The sequence below is a fragment of the Sorghum bicolor genome, chromosome 2, assembly GCF_000003195.3.
Source record: "Sorghum bicolor cultivar BTx623 chromosome 2, Sorghum_bicolor_NCBIv3, whole genome shotgun sequence".
Lineage (NCBI taxonomy): Eukaryota > Viridiplantae > Streptophyta > Magnoliopsida > Poales > Poaceae > Sorghum > Sorghum bicolor.
Genome location: NC_012871.2, coordinates 51,188,750 through 51,200,922, shown reverse-complemented (window position 1 = coordinate 51,200,922; position 12,173 = coordinate 51,188,750). Strand labels below are relative to the sequence as shown.

The following is a 12,173-nucleotide window of genomic DNA, read 5'->3' as shown; positions in this document are numbered from 1 at the left end:
CACATACAGGCACGCTTACTTGCAATCACAATCACACAGAAAATTGACGGGGAAATTAAATCATCATCGTCAGTTTGTAGATTATACATCAGTTCCCCATAAATCATGGAATTTACAGGACCAGATCGAGCGAGAAAGAGAGAGGCGAATCCAAATTAGTATTTCTTATTCCCTGAGTTTAATTGTCTATATATAAGTCAAATAATCATATTTAAAAATTTCTTACTCCCAGAGGGAAGACAGGTGAAGTTCCGGTCCCTCTTACCATATCTACGTGCCGCCGGAGGTGATCTCGCCGGAGACGGGGACGGAGGCGGTGTTTCGACTGCGCGAGGCGAGGCGAGGCGTGGCGCAAGCGGGTCGGAGAGGAGATGTGCGGGCGAGCCGGGGGCGGGCGGCGCGCGTGCGGCCTGGGCGCGGCCGAAGGCGGGCGCGTGTGGACGGGGGTGGCCTGGACGGGGGCGCTGCGGCCTGGCCTGGGGCGGCACGGCGGCGGAGATTGGGTGGAGGCGGCGGCGGCGGGGATCGGCTGGAGGCGTCGAGTGCGTCCGGGTGGGTGCGAGGAATTTTTTTTATAGAAAGAAGCCACCGGGTGGGTGTTTTGTTGGGCCTAGGTTAGCTCTTCGCTGAGTAGCACTCGACAAAGAAAATGATTTTCTTAATTAACAGAAAAAGTGTTTCTAATTATAAAAAAAGAAAATAGTTGTTTGTAATTCTTATAAAAATGAATGTCTTTTCTCCTCATTATTTATAACTCTATTTTCAAATATTAAAACTTGTTCGAGTTTGCTTTCTAAACTTTTTAATTTATTTTGTTTCCTTACATTATTCTCGAAAAAGTTAATTTGAATTGAAGGTGCTTGAAATAATGAAATTTAGTGTTTTAAAAAAATGATATTCATATTTTTAAGTGTATTTTGAGGCCGTATTTATGAACGCGCCCAAAATTTTAAACATCTTGTTCATGTAACATGACCATCGGCTTGTGGTCTAAATGTTTTAAAATTATATAAAATGTGAATGAAGTCCGTAAAACATGAAACTTGACAAAGTCTCATGTTATCATATGTAGAAGCTATGATAAAAATTGGAGACGATTTGGAGAATGTTGTCACGTCGAATGCCTAAAACCTAAACATGACCATGCATATGGTGAGTGTGATCACATGTAATCATGTATGAGTTTTAGACATCCGACATCACAACTTTGTCGAAACCTTCTCAATTTTTTATCATAGCCACTATATGCAATAACATGACGCATCAACAAGTTTCGTGATTTTTGGACTTTGTTCGGATTTTATATAATTTAATAACATTTTCCTCGCAAATACCTCGTCATGTTAGGTCAAGAAGATGCTTGACATTTCATGTGAGGTCCTGGATACAACCTCAACATAAACCAAAAATCACGAATATTATTTTTATAACGATCAAATTTGATTATTCCATAAACATACAGTTCAAATCTGAAATATTCCAAAAAATTCAACAGGAGGAAAATAATAAAGAAATATATTTAAAAAACTCAAAATTGTCCCAAATTTGAACATAGAGTTTTAAATAATGTGGTAAGGCCTCACAAAAAACATGGGCAAAAAAACAAAAAACAAAAGAAAAACTTCGCCGAGTGCTAGGCCGCGGCTCTCGCAAAGAGGGCTCTTCGCCGACTGCTAGGCAGCGGCACTCGGCAAAGAGTCCTCTTTGCCGAGTGCCACATCCTGGCTCTCGGCAAAGCAAGTGTCTTCGCTGAGTGCTTATGCCGGCTCTCGGTAAAATACATTTTTTTTAACAGCGTACGCGGGGGCGGCCGTTAGGTTCCTTTTATTTTGCTGGGTGCCCTTCTTTGCCGAATACCTTTGCTGAGAGCAGCTCTTTGCCGAGTGCCAGGCTCTTTCTGGCACTCGGCAAAGCCACTCTTTGCCCAGTGCAAATCTTTGCCGAGTGCAACACTCGGCAAAGAGAGGCTTTGCCGAGTGCCCGAGTTTTGGCTCTCAGCAAAGCCTGCGACACTCAGCAAATTTCCCTTCTCCCGTAGTGTGTACTCCATCATAAAATAATGTCACATTTCTCAATTTTCTAGAGTTGACTATTTTTTTATAATTTTTTTGTGTATTTAAAAGATTGACTCCGCGAAAGATGAGACATGCAGTTATATGGGATTGTCATATATAGATAGCATACAACAACTTAACAAGTTAGCCCTCATGATATTTCTTTGGAACCGAGGGGATATTATATACTCCCTCTATCCCTGAAAGCTACAACTTCTAGAGTTGTCCTAAGTCAAACTTTTAAAACTTTGACTAAATTTATAGAAAAAAACACTAAGATTTATAGTACTAAATTAATGCCATTATATTTATCATATAATATATTTTCATAAGATACTCATTTTATATCATTGATATAGATGCTTTTTTCTATAAAGTTAGTCAAAGTTAAAAAAGTTTGACTGGCACGGATTCTAGGAGTTGAAGCTTTCAGGGACGGAGGGAGTAGCTAATTAACCCTAATCTTATTTCTTGGAGTAACAAAGGGTCAGATGGATGAGGTCCATATATGAAGATCAGCAAATCATGCACTGGGAATCAATAGCACGCATGACAATAATGTATACTAGTGGTACGCGTGTACCCTACATCTAGTAGAAAATAGATCTTTTACCTTGTATGCTCGGTGTTTACAAGCACTACTACAAAAACGATTTTCAGCAACAGGACCATTTCTACTATAGAGGCGACTGAATCAAGAGCCACTCTACGGATGCATCTTCAAGGGCGACTCGCTATCCAGCCGCCTCTACCATTGACTCCATAGAAACGGCTGCTATTCAGCCACCTCTACCATTGACTCCATAGAAACGGCTGGAGTTATCCACTGCCTCGAAAAATGCAATCATTTTTAGAGGTAGCTTGTAACTTCAGTCGTCTCTATAGAAACGTTTGTAGAGGTGGCTAGATAGTGAGTCACTTCTCATTCTAATATATGTAATCAGATCCTCGTCCACACGGCCTCATACTCTCCCAAATGCTTGCCCACTTTGCCTCCTCCTCTCCTCCAAACTCTCACGTCCTCCTCTCTCCCAAACCCCATCGTTGCCTCCATCTCCCCTCATGTGTGCGGCAAAGATCAGCGACCGCATGGCCTGAACGCCAAGACGTAGATGCGTAATGCACAACACTGGGCGGAACAAAAGGTGTGGCGATGTTGACCTGTGTTCCCAGGAAAGGAAAAGGCGCGGTGGCGTCGACCACTGTTGGCTGAGGCAATGACGCAACGTCGAGGACCTGCACCGAGTGGGACAAAGGCGCCAACATGAAGGATTTGTTGCCATCTATCAAGAAGTGGGGTGCTTTGAGCGCCGCGAAGGGCCTTAGCTCTCCTTCTCTAGATAGGGAAAAAGGAAAGTGGAAAAAAAATATGAGATCCTCTTCCAGGGGCCATTATTTGAGCTGACTTGTTGCCCAACATTGTCATAACTAGTTTCACATATTGTTTTAAAGAGTTTGCTTTAGTTTCTATAGGGGTTTTCAATGTCCCTTAGATGGTACGTTTCACTTCCCAATTTTGTTTTATAAACTTTCATTTTAAACTTAAAATTTACTAAACAGAATGCATGTGCATCAATCTTGAATGATGCGGAGTTGATATGTAAGCGATAATATGAGGAAGCTAGAGTCATACTTGTGATATGAACTGGATAAAGGTGACTAGGATGCAATTGCATGTCTGGGGCCTCAAAGAGAGCAGCTTGTTACCATTAGATGAAAACGATATGGATGATGGAGGATGATGCATTGTATAAGATACAAGACATGCATACATGTAGAACAACCAAATTTGATTTGTATGATGGATAAAAAGTTATTCCATATATTTGAACTATTGTCATAGTCTGATTTTTTCACCTCAAATTTCAAAACCAGAAAACTTACCTCTTAAAGTCTCAACACAATTCAAATCACCTCCCTGGTCTGGTTCGAAGTGGTTTTAAAGGCAGCTTTATCTTTTTCAGTTAAAAATTCAGTAATACTTGCCTGATAAGGTTAAATCATAGTAAATGTCTCAATGTATTTTGAAAAACAATCTGAGAAAATCCAAGATATATATTGGGATATGAAAAATCCAAATAAAATGTTTAGACCTCATGAAAATATCTCTACAAATTTGGTCAATATTTTATGAGGTTTTACGGTCATAAAAATGTGTCTAATAAGTTTTAAAAATTCCAAGAAAAGTCCTAGATAAATATTGGGATACATGTGCCAAACAAAAGATTGAGACCACAAGAAAATATCTCTATAAATTTGGTAAATACTTGATTCAATTTTAAAATCATAGAAAATATCTCTAAGTATTTAAAATTTTTGAGAAAAATCATAGATTTATAATGGAATAGGAAGAATCCAAATAAAATAGTAGACCTCATGAAAATATCTCTAGATGCTTCAAAAATTATTTAATTATATAAAAATGAAAATATGTCCAAACAAATCTAGAAAATTCTAAAAATATTGTAATTGATGCTTAAATGCATTTTGAACAGTTTTGGCAACAAAAAGCATAGTAGACAATTCACACAAATGTGTAGCATTAATGCATTAACACTAATATATGTTGCATTGTTGTTTGCCGCACCTCATATTTGTTTCTCATGATTCTAGGTCTTTCGGATATTTTCCCATTTTCATGGAGCTGAATATATTTTCTTGAAGCTTCTCAAGATACTTTCATGAGCCTTATATAATTTATTTGGAATCGTTGTATCACAATCTTTCTCTAGGGTTTTCTTGGAATTTTTAAGAGCTTAGAGACATTTTATGCGATTTAAAAACCACTTTAAACCATGTAGAGAGGCAAGTGAACGGTGAGAGTTTAAGTAAGATGACTGATTTTTAGTTTAAGAGGAAAAACAAAAATCAGAACACTACAATAGTTTAGAGAGGTACAATGGATTTTTTTTCCCCCTCTATATGATCTAGATGGTAAGATTGTTATTGGGCCGTTTCATGGGCTCAAAAGGCCCATCATTGGTCCTTGGTTTCTCTTGTGCAATGGTAACTTGGTATATATATCCGTATGGAAAGACGTAGTAATAAAATCGAAATAGTATAGCGGGAGTGTCTTCTCCTCGTCCTATATATAAATAAATAATAGTAAATGGACTACAAAACATTATGAGACGCTCTACCTGATGAGCTTTGCGCGTCAAAACATATAGTACGTACGGTAGTGAAATAAAAGCATATATGTACGCACGGTGAGCTTTGCGCGTCGTCCCCAAATCGCTGTCAGCATGTTTCGCCCCCTTCATACATTTGGAATAACAAGCTTTCGCCGTGAAAGGGATGTGACACGTTCACGCAATCATCGATGCCAGAGGCGGCGCTTGGCGTGCATGCATGAACACACACACACAGAGAGAGAGAAAGACAACTGCTAATTGCATCAAGCTGCACGTACGCAGGCATTCATCATTCAGGTCAGAGCCCTTATTGTAAACTGTACCGTGCCATGCATGCCTTGCCTTGCCTGCAGAGTGCATGCTGGCTGGCTGGTCAAACTGCATCGTCCATGCCCCCGGCGAGATACTGAGATGACGACTAGAAAGTACGTAAGAATACATATAATCATTGACTCAAGCTGCATGCGCATACACCCTCCGATCCAAGATTTAGAAGTCGATCCAAAACACAACGTTGATCTCTTATTTTTATAAAAATATTATATATATATATATATATATTTGTGAAAGTACTTTTTAAGATAAATCTATTTATATAATTTTTATATTTGCAAACTCAATAATTTAAAAATTATTGATAATTTATATTTCCAATGTTTAATCCAAATTTTATCTAAAACGACTTCTAAATTTTATACAGAGAACGTATGGATGGGGTAGATGAGATCGACATGCATGCATGCAAATGAAACCTGAGCGGCCATGCATGTCGTCGTCGACCTCGCATCATTTAGATCGATCGGTCGGAAACCATGCATGCATGCAGGCATGCGTGGTACGTTCATCTCAACGGTTTCCAGATCCAAGGGCGGGCGACAACAAATTTGTTACGTGAAAGTGACGTGCATATGTGTGCACACAATGCATGCAACAAGGCAAGGCTCATATCATGGCACTCTACTATATGCAAGCTTTATTGCTGCCAACAGACATACATGGCGCATGCAGCGTCCTCATGACCCCTTTTTGTTTCCTAGCTAGCTTTTCAGTACAATTGCGCAGTGCTGTGGATGGATCTCGGGGCAAATTACAATGAACAAGCTATAGCTAATAAGGAAAAGAGAAAGATGGAAAATTAATAAAGATGAAAAAAAAAGTGAAAGTTAAAGGGGGCCGGGGGAAATTTACATGCGTCATCAGCAACCACATCTGTGTGCTACGTGAAAATTCGTGCGTACATGTGGGAGGACACTGCTATTTATGCATGCATGCTTGTGTGGATTGTATTGAACTTATGTAGGCTCTCATTGTGCAACGGCAAAAATACTTCAATTCGTCTTGTACTTGTATAGGCACAGGTGTATTTTCTGCATGTATATATGGACTACTTGATGGCCTTATTATTGGCTCCATTGTAGCAAAAATGGCGATGGAACTCTCCACCGATGCAGCATTTCAGCCTCAGGAAACTTGGCTCCTTTGGCACCGTCAGAGGCCTCGTCGACCTGCACGTCCATACAGTAAAAAAAGTAACTGAAGTTACATATATAGGCTTTAATAATAGTTGGACGCATCCAGCAATTGACTAATTTGAATTGTTTCGTATATATATATTCAATTAACAAGGCATATATGCAAAAAAAATTTTGTGACAAGATCAGCAACGTAAATATATATTATTATATTGTTGATAACGTTTTGAGGCTGGAATACGTGCTAATAGAAAATTCATCTTCAAAATACAATAATCATTCCTGCTGATCATTGTAGATCGAGTTTATCTTATTTGTCCCCAGTTGGAAACTTGGAATTCAATGCATTACTCTCTAATTAATTTGTGTACCTAGAACAACTACCATCCAAAAAGGATAGAACTTGTCTAATGTCTGCCTTCTTTTAGTATTTATTAATTTTTGCACTTTCCTGTTCCTCATATTCGCTTCAGCTGATTATTAATGAAGATTTGGTGAACCAAGCCAATTATTGATGATGTCTAGCTATCTATCTTCTAACAAGCTCAATCATATGTGGAGTTCACGATATATGTGCTCATATATTATATAGTATAATAATTGCCTTTGTGGGTGGAATGGCTTGTCAAATACTGGCATAAGTTGAGCCTTGGGAACCATCTCCTTCCTCATCAGCTTTATCTCGCGCTCCTCCATCAACTGCATATATACATGCACACACAAAATTTATTTTGTGTTTAAAAATACATACTTCGGTACAGCCATACATATGAGCATTTCAGCGAGAGAGAGAGAGAGAGAGAGAGAGTACCTGTGCAAGCTTCTCTTCAAATCTGCGAATGATTTCCTGGGTATTTATCTTGCTTGCAACCTGGCCGGAAGCAAGACATGCATGCCCCCCTCACAAGTTAGTTTCTTAATTTGACTTAAATTTGGTGGTATATAATTAGCTAGAATAAATCTTTATTATCAGTATGTAATTAATTAACCTGATAATTGTAGCCAGCCCGCCTTATTGCTCTCTCCTCAGTGTGAAGCCTGTTGTAGCTCAGGGGTTGTTCGTGTCTCGGTGATCTCTGAGACTATATATTACAAACAGAGAGTAACGACCTTTAAAATTAATTATTCCAGTCTTTCTTTTAGATACAACTAATTGTAGAGTTAAAAATAGAAGCTTTTAGGTGAACCGTACCTTGGGTGAGGTTTGTGCAGTTGATGAAGAACGGCGTTTGCTCTCATCATGAGACAACGAGTCTTGATGACCTCCTTTTCGAACGTTTTGCTGCTCATTTTTTCGTCCACGTGGCTATATAAAATATCCAGTTTAATTTTTTGAATATTATTATTGCACAAGTAAATTATTAAAAATATCCAGTGTATGGAGGTTATGATTATTGTATACTTCTCTATATTCGAGGATTATGATTATTATAATTATTAGTTGTTCATGGAAGAAAGGAATCATATCATAATGATGTGGATATTCCACCAAAAATTATTTACACCTATATTCTGTGGACCATATTGTAGAGGAAAAGGACCATAACGAAACTGCTAAAAGCATGATATCCGTCTCATCCCACCATCAACTGTCCTACCCAGTTTGACCATATCTGTCCGGGAACAAAAGTATTGTGGCCACTTGAAAAGTACCCCACCCCATAAGTCATTTTCGGACGTACAGCATCAAATAAATTATTTTTTATTAAATTATGTTTAAGAAATAGTGACGACGGATGTATATGATGAGCTAACATTTTCATATAAAGACACAAAGCATTATAATATTTTGTGGCATTGACTTCTTCACATAGCGTCAAGAAAAAAAACAGTGTGCTCCATATGTTTCTTCATTATTAGTAAATTATCTTTTAGTTAAATATATCAAAGTAAATGGATGCATTACTATTGTTGGACAAGTTTAATTTGGAAAGTTTCTTTTTCTTTTTGTACTGGATACATTAAACACAACTTTTGTTGTGTCGTGGAAACTCTGAACTGTAAAGAACACTCCTCTTCGCTAATTTCTTGTGAGCGATGAAGAATAACGCCGCTCATGGTGCATTGTTATCCAAATCCAGATCCTGCTTATAATTATCCTAAGCATATGCTGTTAACAGTAAGTGGCCTTACATGATAATGGACAGTGTGACAGCCAAATATATTTTTAGAAGCCCGGACAAATTATAATGTTCTTCTTCTTTGATACAAAGGAACTTTTCTTTTATAACTCCATCGATAAGCCAGGCTGCCTGCCCAGAGTATGTAGTTGGACAGTGGCTCCGCCACTAATCATTCATGGATGTATTTACTAGTTCATACCTCAGTAGTGTTCTTCTTATGAGGCGGAGACCCTCCTCCATTCCTCACCGGGCTCTTGGGACCGGTATGATTCGTTGAGCTCTGAGTAAAAAGCAGTCATGTAAATAAAATTAATCAAATTTAGGTGATAATATGGAGCTATTATATTGGTTAATACATGCATCAAGTCCCTTATTACTATTGTTATTACTTGTACTTAATGATGGCAACGAGCTAGCTAGAGGTATGCAATTAATTAATTAATTAATTAATTAAAGAGCTCAACAGTGAAATAGTGTCGGAGGCAGAGAAAGTGACGCTTGGTTAATTTAAAATAAAATCTTTTATAATTTACTCCGTGTCTAGGAAGCCTTTAACTAATTTGAAAGTAACTTATTATATCTAGGATGACAGAAGCCATGCATGTAAGTTAAAGGACGACCAAAAGCACGCAACAAGATAACATGTCACTCATCAACTCCACTTGATCTATCAAGGTAACGTTTCAAATTAAAAAGAAAACGTACCTACGTACGTAAGAAGCAGCATGCACGTTTGAACCTAAAGATGAGTCAAACTCAAAACAAAAGTAATAGCTCCTATGCATGCATGCATGCAAAGTACGGTGAACACGTACACAAAACCTGACAGAAACTGTATACACAAAATTCAAATTTCAGAGCTATGCGTGTTGGCTGAGAGTTGCTTGATGAGGGTTACAAACGAAGCAAATACGCAGAAAGGATCTTGGATTCATGCAGCTCATCTATCTCTCAAGCAAGCAAAACATGGATGCATTGCATACTACACACATCGAGGCATCTTTTCTGCTTCTTGTCTAACTAACCTTATTAGGGGAAGAAGTAGCCTTCCTTGGCTTCTCCATTTCTCTGGCCATCTCTCTCTATTAATGCAATGCAGAGGTTGCAAGATGTGTGATATGGGGCAGCCAATAGTTGCACCAATTTATAGAGCTGCTATAGCTAGTAGGTATCACAATGACAATGCATGCGGCGTGCAAGGAGACTACTATATAGCAAGCATCCCTAGCTAGCTAGCTAAAAGCTTGCTAGATAAGAGTTAGCCAAAGTGCTTGCAGAGTGAGAGCGAGCTGATGATCGAGACTGGTAGCTTTCACCCGTGCTGTGCCACTTCACCAGCCATGCATTCTAGAGATATCCTTTCAAATATAGCTGTCTATATATCTACTATGCTGCACTCTATCTCAGAATTTAATCAGGCTTGTCACCACGCACACACCATCGTCTATGATCAGATGAGTGTGTGTGATGCTCATGCTGCCCGGCCGGCCTTGCATTGTGTTGTTAATTCCTATCTATCCTCTACCAACCGTCTGATGAGGCATAGCCATCAAGGGAACCAGCCTAACAAACTTTGAGGTGGCACTGAAACTTCTGAGTCCTGACGTCAATCTGACCCGGCCGGCCCCTATGAAAATCACGAAATCACACGCTAACAAGTGCAAGCAGCTAGCTATAGCTTGAAGAAGCTTCCAGCAGGCCGGCCGGCACCAGTGCAGGGATCATCGACATGCATGGCAAATGGCATGGGGGAGCAAGCAGCAGCAAGCTCCGATATGATAGTACGATCCTTCAGCTTGAGGCCTGTAACAACCTCAACATTGCTAGGGCACCAGCTAGCTAGATCGCTGCTGTTTCGCACTCGCACGCATGATTGTTACGCCTCATCTTTTTGGCATATTCTCGATCCTGTGTGCTATATGTTTTTTTTTGCCATCTGATCGATGAGCACAACAACATGAGTTAAGTTACTTACTGGTAACCTCAAAAATTGAATCTATATAGCTGCTGCACAGCGTTTCTGCCAGAAATATTAATTAAGCTAACTGATCTAGATCTCTCTCTATGCTCTGTAAGGAAAGGCTAGCTAATACGATTAGACTGAGAATTTCTTGGATCTACAACTTGGTAGTTCAGCCCCATTCTACTATCTATAACTAACGACAAAAGAAGTGAAGAGGTAGCCTTTATTTGTCATTGTGTCCCCAGGTTATTAAAAGCATACTAGGATTTAGTCTCAAAACCACCTATTATCAAGGGAAGAGTGTACTTCTGTTTTCAGATTTGTTACCAAAACAATAATTGCAAGTTTCCAGATAGAGATATGGAACATGGAACTAATTCAGATAAACAATATACTGCTTCTATTATTCTTTGCATGACAAGCTTATTAAGGTTAGTTCCATACTTCAAGTTGCTTCTGCTTGGAAGATTTGGCATGAATGGAAAGGCTAACAGAACGATCTTGCCTGTCATTTCATCACTCGACTTTCATGTCGCACTCATTTCTGTTATCTTCCTTGTGTTTCAAGATTTGAATATAAGTTGTTCAGAGTGTGACTGATGTCCGATGCATGCACTACTTTGATATGTGACTTGATCTCTTAACGTTATTGTAAATTGGCATCAATCGTCATCACGAGATTTTGTCTATGTGGAAGATAATTTTTCTTAACTATTCACAGTCGACAAATGACTAAATTGGTCATGAAAGTGACAAAACTTTGAGAAAAACGTTACCAACCATATATTATATATATAAGTTGGAAATGTATTTATTATTGTACCTTCAGTTTTCTAGTTGAATTCAAATCTTTGTCCAAGAATAGAAAATAAATAGGTGACAAAATATTGATTTAATATTGACAGCTGATGACTAGCTAGTTTGCTGTCACTACTCACTCTCTAAAATTCGTTATTGCATTGTTAGGCATCTTGTCGACAGCAAAGTGACTCAGTGTGAACGTCACGCAGGAATAAGCACGCATGAAGCATATGAAACTTCCTGGTTGCAGAAAGAGGCCATGGTCACACAGACTTGGAGGCTGGAGCATGCTATGCAAGCCACTTCGGCTTGACACTTGTAACAACCTTAACATTGCCAAGCCAACAGCCTGGTTCTCTCTGCATGATTGCTATGGCTCATCTTCAATTCTTCTTTTCTTTTACTCATCTCTCAGCTATATGCGTGTAGCATCCGGGCGCAAGGTTACTGATTATTTGTTGTCCTATATGTACACCTAATCGATCTCTTTTTCAAAAGAAACATGCATATATATATCATTGAACATTGTGTGATCCTATCTTGAACGGTAGGTGCTAAATTGATAGAGTGGAGCCTTTTTTTCCTCTTCAATTTTTGGTGCTAACTCTTCCGAGAAGTGGAATGTC

General features: G+C 38.9%; 1 protein-coding gene across 1 annotated transcript; it reads right to left on the bottom strand.

Moving 5' to 3' along the window:
• Positions 6,136–10,119, bottom strand: LOC8064679 (protein TPX2). Its single transcript, XM_002459968.2, has 7 exons — positions 9,809–10,119; positions 8,983–9,063; positions 7,853–7,966; positions 7,650–7,742; positions 7,472–7,531; positions 7,265–7,359; positions 6,136–6,693 (listed from the first exon to the last, which is right to left on the bottom strand). The coding sequence occupies exons 1-7, from the start codon at positions 9,857–9,859 to the stop codon at positions 6,573–6,575; spliced, it is 615 nt and encodes a 204-aa protein (XP_002460013.1). The 5' UTR covers positions 9,860–10,119; the 3' UTR covers positions 6,136–6,572.

Excerpts from the sequence above, each read along its gene's own strand:
- LOC8064679 (XM_002459968.2), bottom strand. The coding sequence starts at position 9,859 with ATGGCCAGAGAAATGGAGAAGCCAAGGAAGGCTACTTCTTCCCCTAAT. Across the intron at positions 7,967-8,982 it reads ATAAGAAGAACACTACTGAG|CCACGTGGACGAAAAAATGA; the intron begins GTATGAACTAGT and ends TATTTTATATAG. Across the intron at positions 7,743-7,852 it reads CTGCACAAACCTCACCCAAG|TCTCAGAGATCACCGAGACA; the intron begins GTACGGTTCACC and ends TGTAATATATAG.